This window comes from Stegastes partitus, unplaced genomic scaffold, assembly GCF_000690725.1.
Source record: "Stegastes partitus isolate 25-593 unplaced genomic scaffold, Stegastes_partitus-1.0.2 Scaffold2113, whole genome shotgun sequence".
NCBI lineage: Eukaryota > Metazoa > Chordata > Actinopteri > Pomacentridae > Stegastes > Stegastes partitus.
This window is the reverse complement of record NW_007579844.1, coordinates 22,385-35,153: the sequence shown is the minus strand read 5'-3', so window position 1 is coordinate 35,153 and position 12,769 is coordinate 22,385. Positions and strand designations below refer to the sequence as shown.

Genomic DNA, 12,769 nt, shown 5'->3' with positions numbered 1-12,769 from the left:
TGTGTGTGTGTGTGTGTGTGTGTGTGTGTGTGTGTGTGTGTGTGCATGTGTGTGTGTGTGTTGCGAGCTACTTTTGCCACGTGTGAAGAATTAAAGATGCCATTTTTCCAAAGTATTTGTATTATTTTTTATCCTGTGAGTTTCCAGACAGCGGACGGTGGAGACGCTGGTGAGGTTTGGTGTTTGTTGGACAGGCTGACGGCAGCGTGTTGAGCTAAATGAGGAGGTGCTAAAGCAGACCGAGCAGGGCTGCTGCCTCCATCCGTCCACCTCTGCTGCCCACCCCGTCCTCCTCAGAGCTGTCGCCGACAGAACTCCTCGCTCATTAAGGAGGCGTTTAAATGCAACGAAGGCTTAATGTGCTGTAGAGGTGCTTCGTATGCGCCGCGTTCATTGTGTACTTATGATCTTACAATATGCGACATGATTATATATCCCCCCCTTTCTCTTCTCTCTCCTTCTGTCTCTTCCTCTTTTTCCATCACAGGCGGAGATTGTCAAGCGTCTCAGTGCCATCTGTGCTCAGATCATCCCTTTCCTCTCTCAAGAGGTAAGTGTCACCGCTGCCAGACACTCACGCTTATACACCGAATATGCAAACAGGAGTCAACTGTTCACGCCGCGGGCCTGTCGGCGGAGAACAACGTGAACACATCACATATAGAAACGGGAGCACGTTAAAGGGCGTAGACGCTAAACAATAGTTTCTAATTTGCTGCACTGAAGTGTTAATTGATGCAGCTCATTAACTTCCAGTATTCACTTGTCAGCCTCTTCTGATTTTAATGAAGCCTGTTTAGTGCACAGTCTGCGTTTGTGGCCACAAAAGAGAGTAAATCAATCCATGAATCTGTCCTATATATGAGTTAAATTAAACAATTGGCTGACTGTAAATTAAATAAGTCAGTTTGTTGTAAAGCTGGTCTGAATTCAGAAGAATGGGCCGAATGTGTGAATTCAATCAGTCTATAAAACTCTAATAGTTTCATATCTTGTCTCCTTGACGTGTACATACACATACATGTCAGTCAGGAGCAGGAAATTAGGAAATTTCAGGGTCAATTGATGCTAAATCTTACTAATCGATGAGGCTGGTAGCTCGTACTTACAACGGATTTGCAGCAAAAATGAAGATCTTGAGGTCAAAATTTGCAAAAAGCCAAAAAAAAATCCAGTGCAAAGCTTTTTGTGTATTTATGTTTTACAAGTAGGGCTGCAGGTGGATCAGTGGTTAGCACCGTGGCCTCACAGCTAGAAGGTCTCCGGTTGGCGTCCCGGTGAGGACACCCGGGATCTTCCTGCGTGGAGTCTCCATGTTCTCCCCGTGCAGCGTGGGTTCTCTCCGGGTTCTCCGGCTTCCTCCCACAGTCCAGAAACATGCTGAGGTTAATTGGTGATTGTAAATTGTCCGTAGGTGTGAATGTGAGTGTGCTTGGTTGTCTGTCTCTAAGTGTAGCCCTGTGATAGACTGGTTACCTGTCCAGGTGAACCTGCCTTCACCCTGAGTCAGCTGGGATAGACTCCGCCCCCCATGACCCTAGTGAGGATGAAGGTGTAGAGATGATGGATGTTTTAAAAAGGTTGTATTAACAGTCAGTTAGTGTTGATCGGCTGTGAACTGTGTGATCGATCAGGTGACGCTGCAGGTCAGACTGAGGCAGAAAGAGGCGACTGTTAGTAACGAGTTTATAAATTTACTCGTTCTCTCAGAAATCTGTTAGAAATAAAACAAACCTGATAATGTGGAGTCCTGACTGTTGGATCTGATAATCAGCCTGACCGACAGTCTTCCCCTCGTTAGAAGCATCATTATCAGAGCTACTGCTTTATGATTTAACAGGACAAACAGTCGGCTGGTCTCTTTGCAAACTTCCCCACTAATAAAAATTCATCTTAATTTCTCTCATGTCTGGCAGGACACCTGTTACGTCAGCATGTTGTCACCTTCATGTGCTTCATGTGTGGTTTTTATTCTGAATGATGAATCCAAAGGCAGAAGGTGCTGGACCACTGGTGTCAGTGATTCACCTCCGTATGGCTTCAGAACCAGCTCTACATGAAGAAGACGTCCACGGTCATAAGCTACACTGTTTTTGGAACATATAAATCTCCTTATGTGTAGATTGAATACAGACGTTATTTAAAGGTGCTCTGGGCCGTCTCATCAGTCAGTTATCTGCGCATCTCGTCTTCAAGTTAAATTCTAGTTTATATCTGCTTAGTAAAACCTAAATGAATGAGAGGAGCAGGATTATTGGAGATGAATATATTGTTGTATTGTTGCTCTGACTGCAGGCGAGACAACAAAATGGATTAAAAGACAGTGAAGCCTTCTATTAGATTTATTCCACTGTGTGTGTGTGTGTGTGTGTGTGCTTGCTTTATGTGTGAGTGTGTAGACGGTGTGGATACAAAGCCGCAGACACACACTTCTTCTTTTTGTCTGAGTGTGTGCTGCTGAGCGGTGCTACCCAGAGACAGCAAGGTCACAGCTCAGTCAGTCTGATCAATATTGACACTGGGCGTCGTCTCTGTGTGGGTATGTGTGCAAGCCGCTGTCGCACACATGTATGTTTGCATTTGTGCGACTGATTACACTGGGATTTTGTGTAAACAGAGCTGAGATTTTTAGTTAGTGTGGCGTCGAGTGTGTGTGCAGAGCAGCGCGAGTGTGTACGTGTCTGGCTGTTCTTCTGTTTGTGCGACTTTCTGCCGGTGTTTGTGTTTTGTGAATGCGTGGTTGCTCGATGTAGACATTCCTATTTACACTGCCTGTAGCAAGTTGGGTCGAAAAACTCCTCTGGTCAGGTTTGGTTCATGTCGTGGTTCCTGCTGTTTGATCACTGACTGGACTGCAGTAAACTCTCCTGTAGAAGATACGGAGGTCCTGACAAAGTTCTCACCAGGAAGCGTCTCAGGAGAACTTTGTTCTTCAACATAATTAACTTTAACGGTCACATCGTGAGCCTCCAGGTTCTCTCAGCAGCGTGCATCATCACTGATCATTCTGCTCTCCTTTTTATTTTTGGTTGTTTGGAGTATTTAAGTTTTAGTAAACACTGATATAAGGCTGCATAGTCCACAAAGTGAGAACTACACCCCTTGTTTACCCTCGTAGATTAAATTCAGTTTATTTATGTGGCTTTATTTGTATATATGCAGGACTTTATCGTCACTCTTCCTCTACTTGTTGATTGCACCAAACATTTGAGTTTCTGTGGACACAGATATGAGGCTCTATAGAAACAGTTACACCCCAAAGTGAGAGTTATGACCCTCTTTTTAAAATATCCTCATACGTTAATTTTGTTTTTATTTATTTGTGTATATGAGGTGTGTCAGAAAAGTTCCAGGACTGGTGTCACTAAAGATAGACTTCAAACCCAAACCAGGAGTTTCTCCTTCAGACCATCAACCAGCTCGTCTACAGAGGTCCTGCAGCGTTTGCTTCGTCCAGAAGAGGCAGAGTTGTGTCAGGACCAGTGGAGGCTGCGTCACCATGACAACCTGCTCACAGCGCCCTGAGCATCCCACAGCTCCTGCTGAGAAGAACATCTCCTCCCTACTCACCCCACCTGGCTCCGTGGGGTTGGTTCCTCTTCCCCAAGCTCAGGGGGTCATCAAGGAGACCCGTTTAGAAGACGTGGACGACATGAAGATGGCTGTGAGGACGGAGCTGAGAGGATCCTGGAGAATCCTTCCAGGAGTGAAGAGAAGGCTGGAGGAGGGTGGTGGACTCCAGGAGGGTTACTGGGAAGAGGAACACTGGGAGTTTGGGTTTGAAGTCTATCTGTTGTGACACCAGTCCTGGAACTTTTCTGACCCACCTCGTATGCTTGACCTCATCATCACTGAAGGTTTCCTGTCTTCCTCTTTCTGCAGACAGAATATAAAGCTTCATGTTATACAGTAATAAACCCAGCTAGGAGCTACAGCCCTTGTTTCTGAGTGACTGTTTGAAATACCCTCACAGATTCAGTTCTTTGTTTTTATTTGTATGTTTTTCTGTTGGTGCCTTTTGTTCGACTTCTGCTCTACGTAGTCTCACATGCTGTGGATAGTTTGGAGCTTTATTGAGGAAACAGAAGATGAAGCAGAAATGAGCTACGTCCTTCGTTTCCTTTGTGTTTCCACTACAGACACTGAAACTTGTGCAGCACCAGATAAAACCACCACAGCATAACCTTCCTGTTGACTTTCTCTCTCTGTGTGTTTGTATACGTGCAGCACCAGCAACAGGTGGTCCAAGCCGTGGAGCGGGCCAAGCAGGTCACCATGGCTGAGCTCAACGCCATTATCGGGGTGAGTCACCTTCATCCGTCAACACACACACACACACACACCTGCACACACACACATTAGGAACTAAACTTCTATATGAATAGTTCCTTTACTGGCCTGTAAATACGAAGATGTTCCTCAGATAGGCGAGGCATAAAGCAGACGGTCAGGGCGCCGCCTCCAGATGCTGCCTGGAGGCTGAATCAGACAGGGATTGTTTTAGTAGTGACGAGGACCTCTGAGGAACCGACGCAGCTAATGGACAATTTGGACAGGTTTGTTTTCTCACCGAGCGCTGACATTTGAAGAGTTATTTGTTGCTGTGTTGGTGTTTGAGTGTTTTCTGTTGACGAGGTGAGCCATCCTGTTGGAATCAGACGTTCAGCAGCGTCTCCACCTGAAGAACACGCCGTCGCAGCAGCTTTTTCATTTTAGTGTTTTGTTTTTTTGTTCCCAGTTTTGTAAAGCAAGATGTAATGAATCACTGCTTACATTCATTTATTGCGCTGCTTGGCTGCTTGTAGTTGTAATGAGCAAGTCGTGCTTTAAAGGAGTGGAGTCGCCTTTCTGACTGGAACATGGCGGGAAGCGTCTAAACACTGGAGTGCTTTTCTGAAAAACCCCTCTGAACCCCGAGCAGGTCCCGCTGTTTGTTTGTTCCTGTCATATTTCTCGCTTGAATCTAAAATCGGGAACCTCTATGGACCCGGCAGAACCATGGCTAGGAGCAGAACCCAGGAATGTCTCCGGTGCACTGACACAGTCAGCATGGTGCTGCATTGTTGGAAAAAGACGAATGTGGGATTTCTTTGGTTTTGTACAACAGGTGGGAATAAATGGTGGCTCCACATATAAGACATATTTTACGACGTACGTTTTAAATTAGTTTCAGACATTTAAATGTGTCTCCTGCGTCTACACAGCCTGCAGCTCAGCCGAGAAGGAGAATTTACACAGTGGGACACAGACAGTCTCAGTTTTGTACATCATAAGTGCTGATTGTTTATTTTTTGCAGTTTTTTAAATGAAAAAATGTAGAATAAAGTGATTCTGATGAAGCTAAGATTTGGTTAATATTCTCAAAGAAACCCATAAACTGGTCCAGTGCCCGTCCAGAAGTGGAGCAACGTTATGATCCATCCTGTTCTCGCTCTGATAATTTTGATCATTTCTTTAACAGATAACGAGTCTCGTCACACCCGCTGGTGGATTTGGGGTTCAGAGGGTTAATAAGAGAAAGAAATTAGTGATTTCAATCAGAACGATCAAATCTAATGACAGTAAAACTCATCAGACCGCTGGTCACTCTGACTTCACATTTCAGCTCATTTTCAAGGTTTCTGTTCTGCTCATGTTCAGATTTAATGTAAACTATCACTCAGATCCATAATGCATCAACATATACAGCGAGCCGGCGTTCTACACACTGAAATAAATCCACCTGTCCTCCCGTGTAGCGGTGCACCGACACGCTGCACATACGTGGTGCTTCCTGTATGTATGCACACGGACCCGGTGATGCTCCTGAGTGCTGGAGTCGGCGGGGCTTTCCACAGCTTGTCAGAGCGCTGATCACATTACTGTCTACTTAAAGCCCTTTGTTCCTCCCAGCACTACAAACACTGCTGTCTCTAAGGTGTGTGTGTGTGTGTGTGTGTGTGTGTGTGTGTGTGTGTGTGTGTGTGTGTGTGTGTGTGTGTGTGTAATACACCGGCTTGACAAAACAACACACAGAAACACATCATAATGCGCCCCTCAGGATAATAGCCTTTCTTTATCTGTAGCTGCTCCTCTGCTCTCTCCATCCTTTTCTTTTTTTTTCTCTGTACATTTTCTTTCTGGATTTTCCCCATAATCTTTTATCATCCTCTTCCTTTGGCCGTGTCCTCATTTCTCCTCTCCCATTGTTTTATTTTAATGTCTTATCTCTTTGCTCTGTGCTGCTGCTGAACACTCTCCTTCCTTTTTTCTTCCTGCTCTCATTCGCTCTCCTTTTCCTCCTCTTCATCCAATTCTCCTTCACTTCTCGCTGCTTCCATTTCCTCCCGGTTCCTCCTCATCGTTTGCTCTCCGGCTCAAACGTCTTTCCTTCCTTCTCTTCTATTCTCTCTTGCCTTTTCCCTCGGCCCTTCTTCTTTCTTCCTCCTCCTGCCCTTTTTTCCTTTCGTAATAAATCCCACCGCCGTGATTTCATTCACTTCTTGGATTCCATCTCCACTGCCTTTGCTTTCCTCCCCGTGTATCCTGATCACTCAATTTCCCTTCTTCCTTTTTCCTCCTCCTCATCCTCGGTGTCCGTCTCTCTCACCTCTTAATCCGCTAATCTCTTTCACATCCTATCTACCTTCAACTTAATTTCCTCTCTCACCGCTGAGCTCTCCACGTGGATTTCATTTCATTCACCTTTCCTCCTTTCTCATGTTTCTCTCGCTGCCTTCCTCCAACTTCTCCCTGATTTTACCTCTTTCTTTTCTAACCACCTCCTCCCCGGTGTGTCGCCGTCCCTCCCCCGTTCCTCCCTCCCGGCTCCCCTCTTTCCCTGTGGCCACAGCAGCAGCAGCTCCAGCACCTGTCTCACCACGCCCCGGGCATCCCCCTGACGCCTCACCCGTCAGGCCTCTCCCTGGGCGCGGGCAGCTCCGGGCTCCTGGCCCTGACCGGGGCTCTGGGGGTCTCGGCCCACCTCGCCTCCAAAGACGAGCGCAACCACCTCGACCCTGAACACCTCAGAGGTAACCAGCTGTCGGCTGCTTTTTGTTTTTTTGCACAGTTTTCTGATGAAATCGTCTCCTCAACACTCGAAGCTACCATTAAAATCTGAGCAATAAAATCAAATGTTAGCGGTAAAAATGTGAAAACTGTCTCACTTTGTTTCTGATATTGAACTTTAGGAGACCGTAGAGACGCGCTGCAAGAGTTGATTTGAAGTTCAGATTTTGTTGGTTCATGCTGAAGTTTTTGCCCTTTAACGTCCTGCAGCCCTTAAATTGCTCCACAATAAAAATCATTTACACAAAATGTTTGATTCTGAAAAATCCATCATGCTGTTGAACAATCTGAAAAGTTCGGTGCAGGAGAGTTAGAATAAAAAAGCTCTGGGAGTTTATCCAGGATGCAAATGTTTGTCTTTCTGCATTTACTTTTGCGCCGCTGGTGTTTATTTCAGTTTAATTTATATCCTGCTCGATGGACATTAGGAGTCAGTGTGAAGGAAAACTCTGACAGCTGCAGAGGAAAAAACATCATTTTATCATTTCTCGAGCAGATAAAATGCGAAGCGACGCCGTGCATCATCCGTGGCAGGCGGCTCTTATTTTTCTTTCCTAATTTGTGCAGCCACTCGCCTTTTGTACCGGATCTGAACTTTCTTGTTTAGATTGCCGTCATAATATGGACAGATGTATTCACGGCGCTTGTGTAAATGCAGAAGAAATGCTTTCTCCCCATGAACTCCCATTCACCCCGCTGGAATATCTTATCTTTGTGCTCTGTTTCAGGCGCCGAGCCAACAGAGACTTTCTCATGAATAAACCGAGAGTTAGAAAGAAAAAGAGAGAAAGAAGTACGAGCAGGGAGGGAGACAGAGAGATCAATGTGTTCGTATTGTCGTGTTAAGCATCTGTGTGAGAGCTTATGCATGTCTGCAGCTGTGTGTGTTTCTGTTCTTACATATGAGAGGAAGAACGAGTGCAGGAGATAGTGAGCAGTGAAAGAGGCAGCAGGGGAAGACAGCCAGCTTTGTCTGGGTGGAGAACAGAGGATAGAGAGGAGGCTGGAGTCAGGCACAATAGAGGGTCTGTGTCTTTATTAGAGAGAAGCAGCCGTAGTCGGGCCTAACCTTGGCTCACTGTTGTTGTTATTATCAGGACTGACGTCAAACTTCTCCTCTTTTTTCCCCTTTTCTCCATCATCCCTCTCTCCTCCTCCTTCCTTCCCTTCCTCCGCCCAGAGGGAGCGCCCAGCAGGGTGAGTAGTCCTGTATGTGTGTGATAGGAGTGTTTTCTGTGTGTGTGTGTGTGTGTGTGTGTGACAGTGACAAACTGAGGGAAATGGAGACTCACTGTAAAGTGGCCTCTGAAAAAAAAAAGAGAAAAAAAGGCATCTGGATCCGAGCCAGGAGCGGCGCAGCTCGACACCGGCACAATAGCTGCTCATCACCATCAACCTTGAGCTCCTCAAGGTTTTTCCGCATCGCACTAACGTCTGAGCTCACCGCATTTCGCCGTTATCTGGAAGAGCCTACAAATTGAGTTAATGGATGAACAAGCAACTGTTTGTTTATCAGCACCACCAAGTGTTGCTGGTAATCTAGCAGAATTACAGAACAAGTGGGAGGATTATAACAGCGGTTAATGGCAGAGCGCCGCCCAAAACGCTCCGTCTGTGGAAACCCTCACTGAAAATAACAATTCATGCTTCTTTTTTCCTCCTAAACATATGAGGTCAGCGCTGAGGTCCGTTTGATTCGAGGTCGCCGCAGTCGCTCAGAGTTGCTCAACCGCCATTGCTGTGGTGAAGCGAAGATGTTGTTCAGCCTGGTCCCGACCAGTTGGACCGCCTGAGCCTGCAGCCTGCAGCCTGTTGTGCTTAATGTGATGTTTAACTTACATTTTACTTTAGTGCTGCCACTTCAGAGTGAAAAAGTGCAGCTCCACCGTCTGCTTACGGACAGTAACGGTTTCCTGATAGAAACTGATCTACGAGGAAAGAAGCTGATTAAAAAAATCATTATTCACGTTCTAGTTTTCCTGTCTTTGAACTTTTTGGTGTCTTGTTGACATCTGTGACTCTTCAAAAAGGGAAAACGTGCAGTTTCACAGTCGCACAACTCAACCTGAGCATCTGTGTCTGGAGCCAACAAGGAAAGGAGCTGATGCAGAAGTCAGTGATGGCATTACGGTTTTCATTTTAGCTGCTGATCTCTGTGACCCTGTAAGGAGTGAACAGTGTTTCCTAATCCAAACTAAATGTGTGCATCTGTAAGTAAAGAAGATAACAGAGAAATCAGTGATCACATAAGTTTTCCCTTCAGCTCTTGTTCTTTTCATCACGCTGACCTCTGCAGCCCTTTAAGGAGTGAAAAACGCACCCTGACATCCAAAACATTCTTTCACAGTCGGCGTATGAACCGAATCTGCCCAGAAGTGTTTCCTAATCCAGACTTACTCTGTGCCAAGTTAGGTAAAGAAATGAAGAAGATAAAGCAGAACCCAGCGATCACACAGGAGTCTGAAATGTTCTTTCATAGCCTACAAACTCGTCTCATGCATCAGTAGCAGCAAGAGAAGCTAAATCAGTGATCACATTCCAGTTTTATCTCCAGTTGTCTGTCTTTTAACGTTTTACTATCACGTTGACCTTTGTGACTCCCCAAAGAGTAAAAAACGTCTGTACAGAACTGTATCCCAGCAGAACCCGTCTCCAGCATCCGTAGAGGAGATAAAGCAGAACCTCGGTGATCACGTTACAGTTTCCTCTCAAACATTTGGTCGTGACTTTTTACATCCAAGGCAGGGAAACACTTGCGGGTGAGGAGCGAGGGGGAAAAAAAAGAGACCAAAAGAGGAGGAGAAAAGTGGGGAATGTTGTTAAAAATACCAGCGAGTCTTTTGTTCTCACTTTTATTGTGGAATGAAAATGATTTAAGAGCGCTGCTGGCTTTACTTTCTCCTCCCTCGCGCTCTATCGGCAGTGAAATCCCCAGCATAATTTAATTGCGAAACACAATGCTGATAGTTAAGCACCGGGAAAATATTTCTCTCATGAGTTGTGGTTTGTGTTGAACTTAGCCGAGCAGCATCGGGGGGAGACGGGGGAGAGAGAGGGGGGGTGGGGGAGGAAGATGCATATCAAGTGGCGTTTATCGGAGGAGCCCACGCTGGTAGAACATGCTAGAATTTTAAATGGAGGGGAAAAAAGGGACAGCGAGAGGAAGTGCAGAGAAGAAAGAGAGGAGCGAGGGAAGTGTGTGGAGCTGCACTGAGCTCCATTGTGCGGCTCTGCTCCTTCCTGTGTGACTCACTTCAGCCCTCGCTGCTCCCGTCCTCCCCACGGGGGCATGCAGAATGACAAGTGGCCCTCACCCAACCTCTGGCCCCTTTGCTCCCATGCAAACAATGCTTTGATGGGGTTGTTGCGAGCAGCAGGACAGGCTGCTTTGTGAATGTGCCTGCACAGCTTTATTGGCCAATAATGAGAGTCATATTTTACATGAGGGCTGCTGTGCTGGGGGGTGGGGGGTGGTCACTAATTAGCTGTACAGGCCGTCCTGTGTGCTCCTGTGACTGCGTCCTAACCTGTGCTTACGTCGGCTCTTCCTGGTGTGTGTGAGATGCTATCGTGTGTGTTTTTATGGGGCTTTTCTGGTAATGTGAGCTTTTTTCTTGTCTGCACAGCGATTGTACGTCTCTGTGTTTTATCTGCGTATTGGCAGAACTGGACGTGTGCTGGTTTTTGTACAGAGGATGCATCCATTTGTGTGATTACTGTGGCTTTCATCACCTTTCTGTGCTCTGAGGGCTGCACTACGAAGCACGTTTGACAAAGCCAGGCTTACCTTGAGTTAGCCGGCTCAACAAAACCCAAACCCCCAAATCAAAGATATTTGACTGTCTTTATCAGCCAGGTTTTCCTTGTGACCGCTCTGCTAAAAGCAGGCATTTAAAGCGTCATCTGACTCGTCTTCCACACAAAACCAACCAATGGCGTGCCTCCTGGTCCTGTCAGCCAGAGCAGCTTGCAATAAGGAGAGCCGAGAAGAATATAAAAATTTATTAGGGTAAAAAGTGCTGCTGCTGCTGCAAGTGATGCAAGAGAGGAAACTGTTAATGTATTTATTTTACCGCTCAGTGACTCTGAATGCAGCTGCTTTTTTTTTTGTTCCAGAGTGACAGCTGCACATTCGAGGTCTTTAACTTTAACCTTTATTCTGTTAATTATGGGATTGAAGGAGTGCGTTTATGGTCTGACGTTGTCCCAGAAGGAGTGGAAATCATTTTAGCTTCTGACCAAATCAAACCGAGTTCTACTGTTTTCTATGAGCTGCAGTACCAGCAGCGTAAAACGGACTTAGCAGCAACTCAGGACCAAGAATCTGAAACGTATTCATGCAGTTTCTGCATCACCACCTGGATGCATGTAGGTTTCCATGGCGATGCATACAGTTTGCGATACAGCTTTGTTCAGTAGGATTAGCGTAGCGTAGCCCTAACCAGCGCCACAGGTTTGCAGATTAAACCTCAGCTGAGAAGAACTAGTGATTCAGATCCCAAACTCTGAACCTCCAGGTTAGCTGTGCAGCATCAGTTACCATGGTAACCTAGCAGGTTAAAGGAGATCTGTGGCTTTGCGCTCTACTTACCCGGCTAGCCCGTTTGTCTGGCTTCGTAGTCCACCCCTCTGATTCTGTGAGCCACTGCTGGTTTGTGTTCATGTTCTTGTTCTCCCTCCAGAGCAAGTCGGTGTCGTCGACAGACAGCCAGCCCGCCGAGGAGCGCCAGGGCCCGTCCGGAGGCTACTCCTCCTCGCAGGGAGGAGCCGAGGCCAAGAGGAGGCGCTGCGACGACAAAGAGCCTCTCCCGCCTCACTCCTATGTACGTATTTGTCCTCAGAAGATGACATGACTGCACGTGTAGGGAAATGCACATAAAGATGACGCGTAAATAAGCAATAAAAATGCATAAAGTCTTCCAAATTAAATGCATCATTTTGACGACGCAGCCCGAGACGTGAAGAAGAGCACGTGTGTGTGGTTGAGTGTACGTATGACATTATGGGCCACAGGGGGGTCGGGGGCCTGTGGCCAATTAGAGCCGTGTTTGGTTTGGATGGGTCCGGCGGGGAAGAGCGAGCAGCCAGAGGCGATGTAATGCCAGAAGAGAGACGGCCAAGGCAGATAGCTGTAATGAATTAGATGGCTGTGTGTTTGCAGTCTGGAGGATTGATTGACACCGGGAGTCTGTCTGTGTAACACGGCCTCCAGCTAAATCAGTTTGGCATCAACAACAACAGTCCAAATCTTCCCATTAGTTCAGAGCGAGAACAAGCTACAGATAGTTTCCACTCCTCTGAATGTTTTTCCTCTCTTTCCGTCTGTCGAGCCGCATTACACCTCCCATTTCTCTCTGCTTGCCTTTTTGCTCTTCTCTGTCTCTTTACCGCTGTTTCTCAATTTCTCTGCTTTTTCCTCTTTTCTCTCTTCTTCCATCTTTCATGTTTTTTTCCTATCATCTGCCTCTGTTGCCTCCATTCATCCCTTTCTCTCTCTCTCTCTCTCTCTCTCTCTCTCTCTTGTGTCTGTCTCGCTGACTGTTTTTTTTTCTTTCCGCTCCAGGAATAGGTTGTAGACATTGTCCTTTTTCGGCTCTGCATAATTAGGTACTGATGTCACTCCACACTGATGTCAATAGAAATATCAGGCCATGATCACATCAAAGCTGCTGTTGCCATGGCGACTAAGTGCCATCGTTCTCACCCCAGAAAAAAAAAA

At 46.4% G+C, this 12,769-nt stretch overlaps 1 protein-coding gene across 1 annotated transcript in view; it reads left to right on the top strand.

Moving 5' to 3' along the window:
• The window catches only part of tle2b (TLE family member 2, transcriptional corepressor b), a 56,862-nt gene that overhangs the window by 27,831 nt on the left and 16,262 nt on the right, over positions 1-12,769 (top strand). The window contains exons 2-6 of the mRNA XM_008304004.1: positions 488-550; positions 4,228-4,302; positions 6,833-7,013; positions 8,231-8,247; positions 11,733-11,873. Of these exons, the coding sequence (XP_008302226.1) occupies positions 488-550; positions 4,228-4,302; positions 6,833-7,013; positions 8,231-8,247; positions 11,733-11,873 (477 nt within the window). The remainder of the gene's footprint in view (positions 1-487; positions 551-4,227; positions 4,303-6,832; positions 7,014-8,230; positions 8,248-11,732; positions 11,874-12,769) is intronic.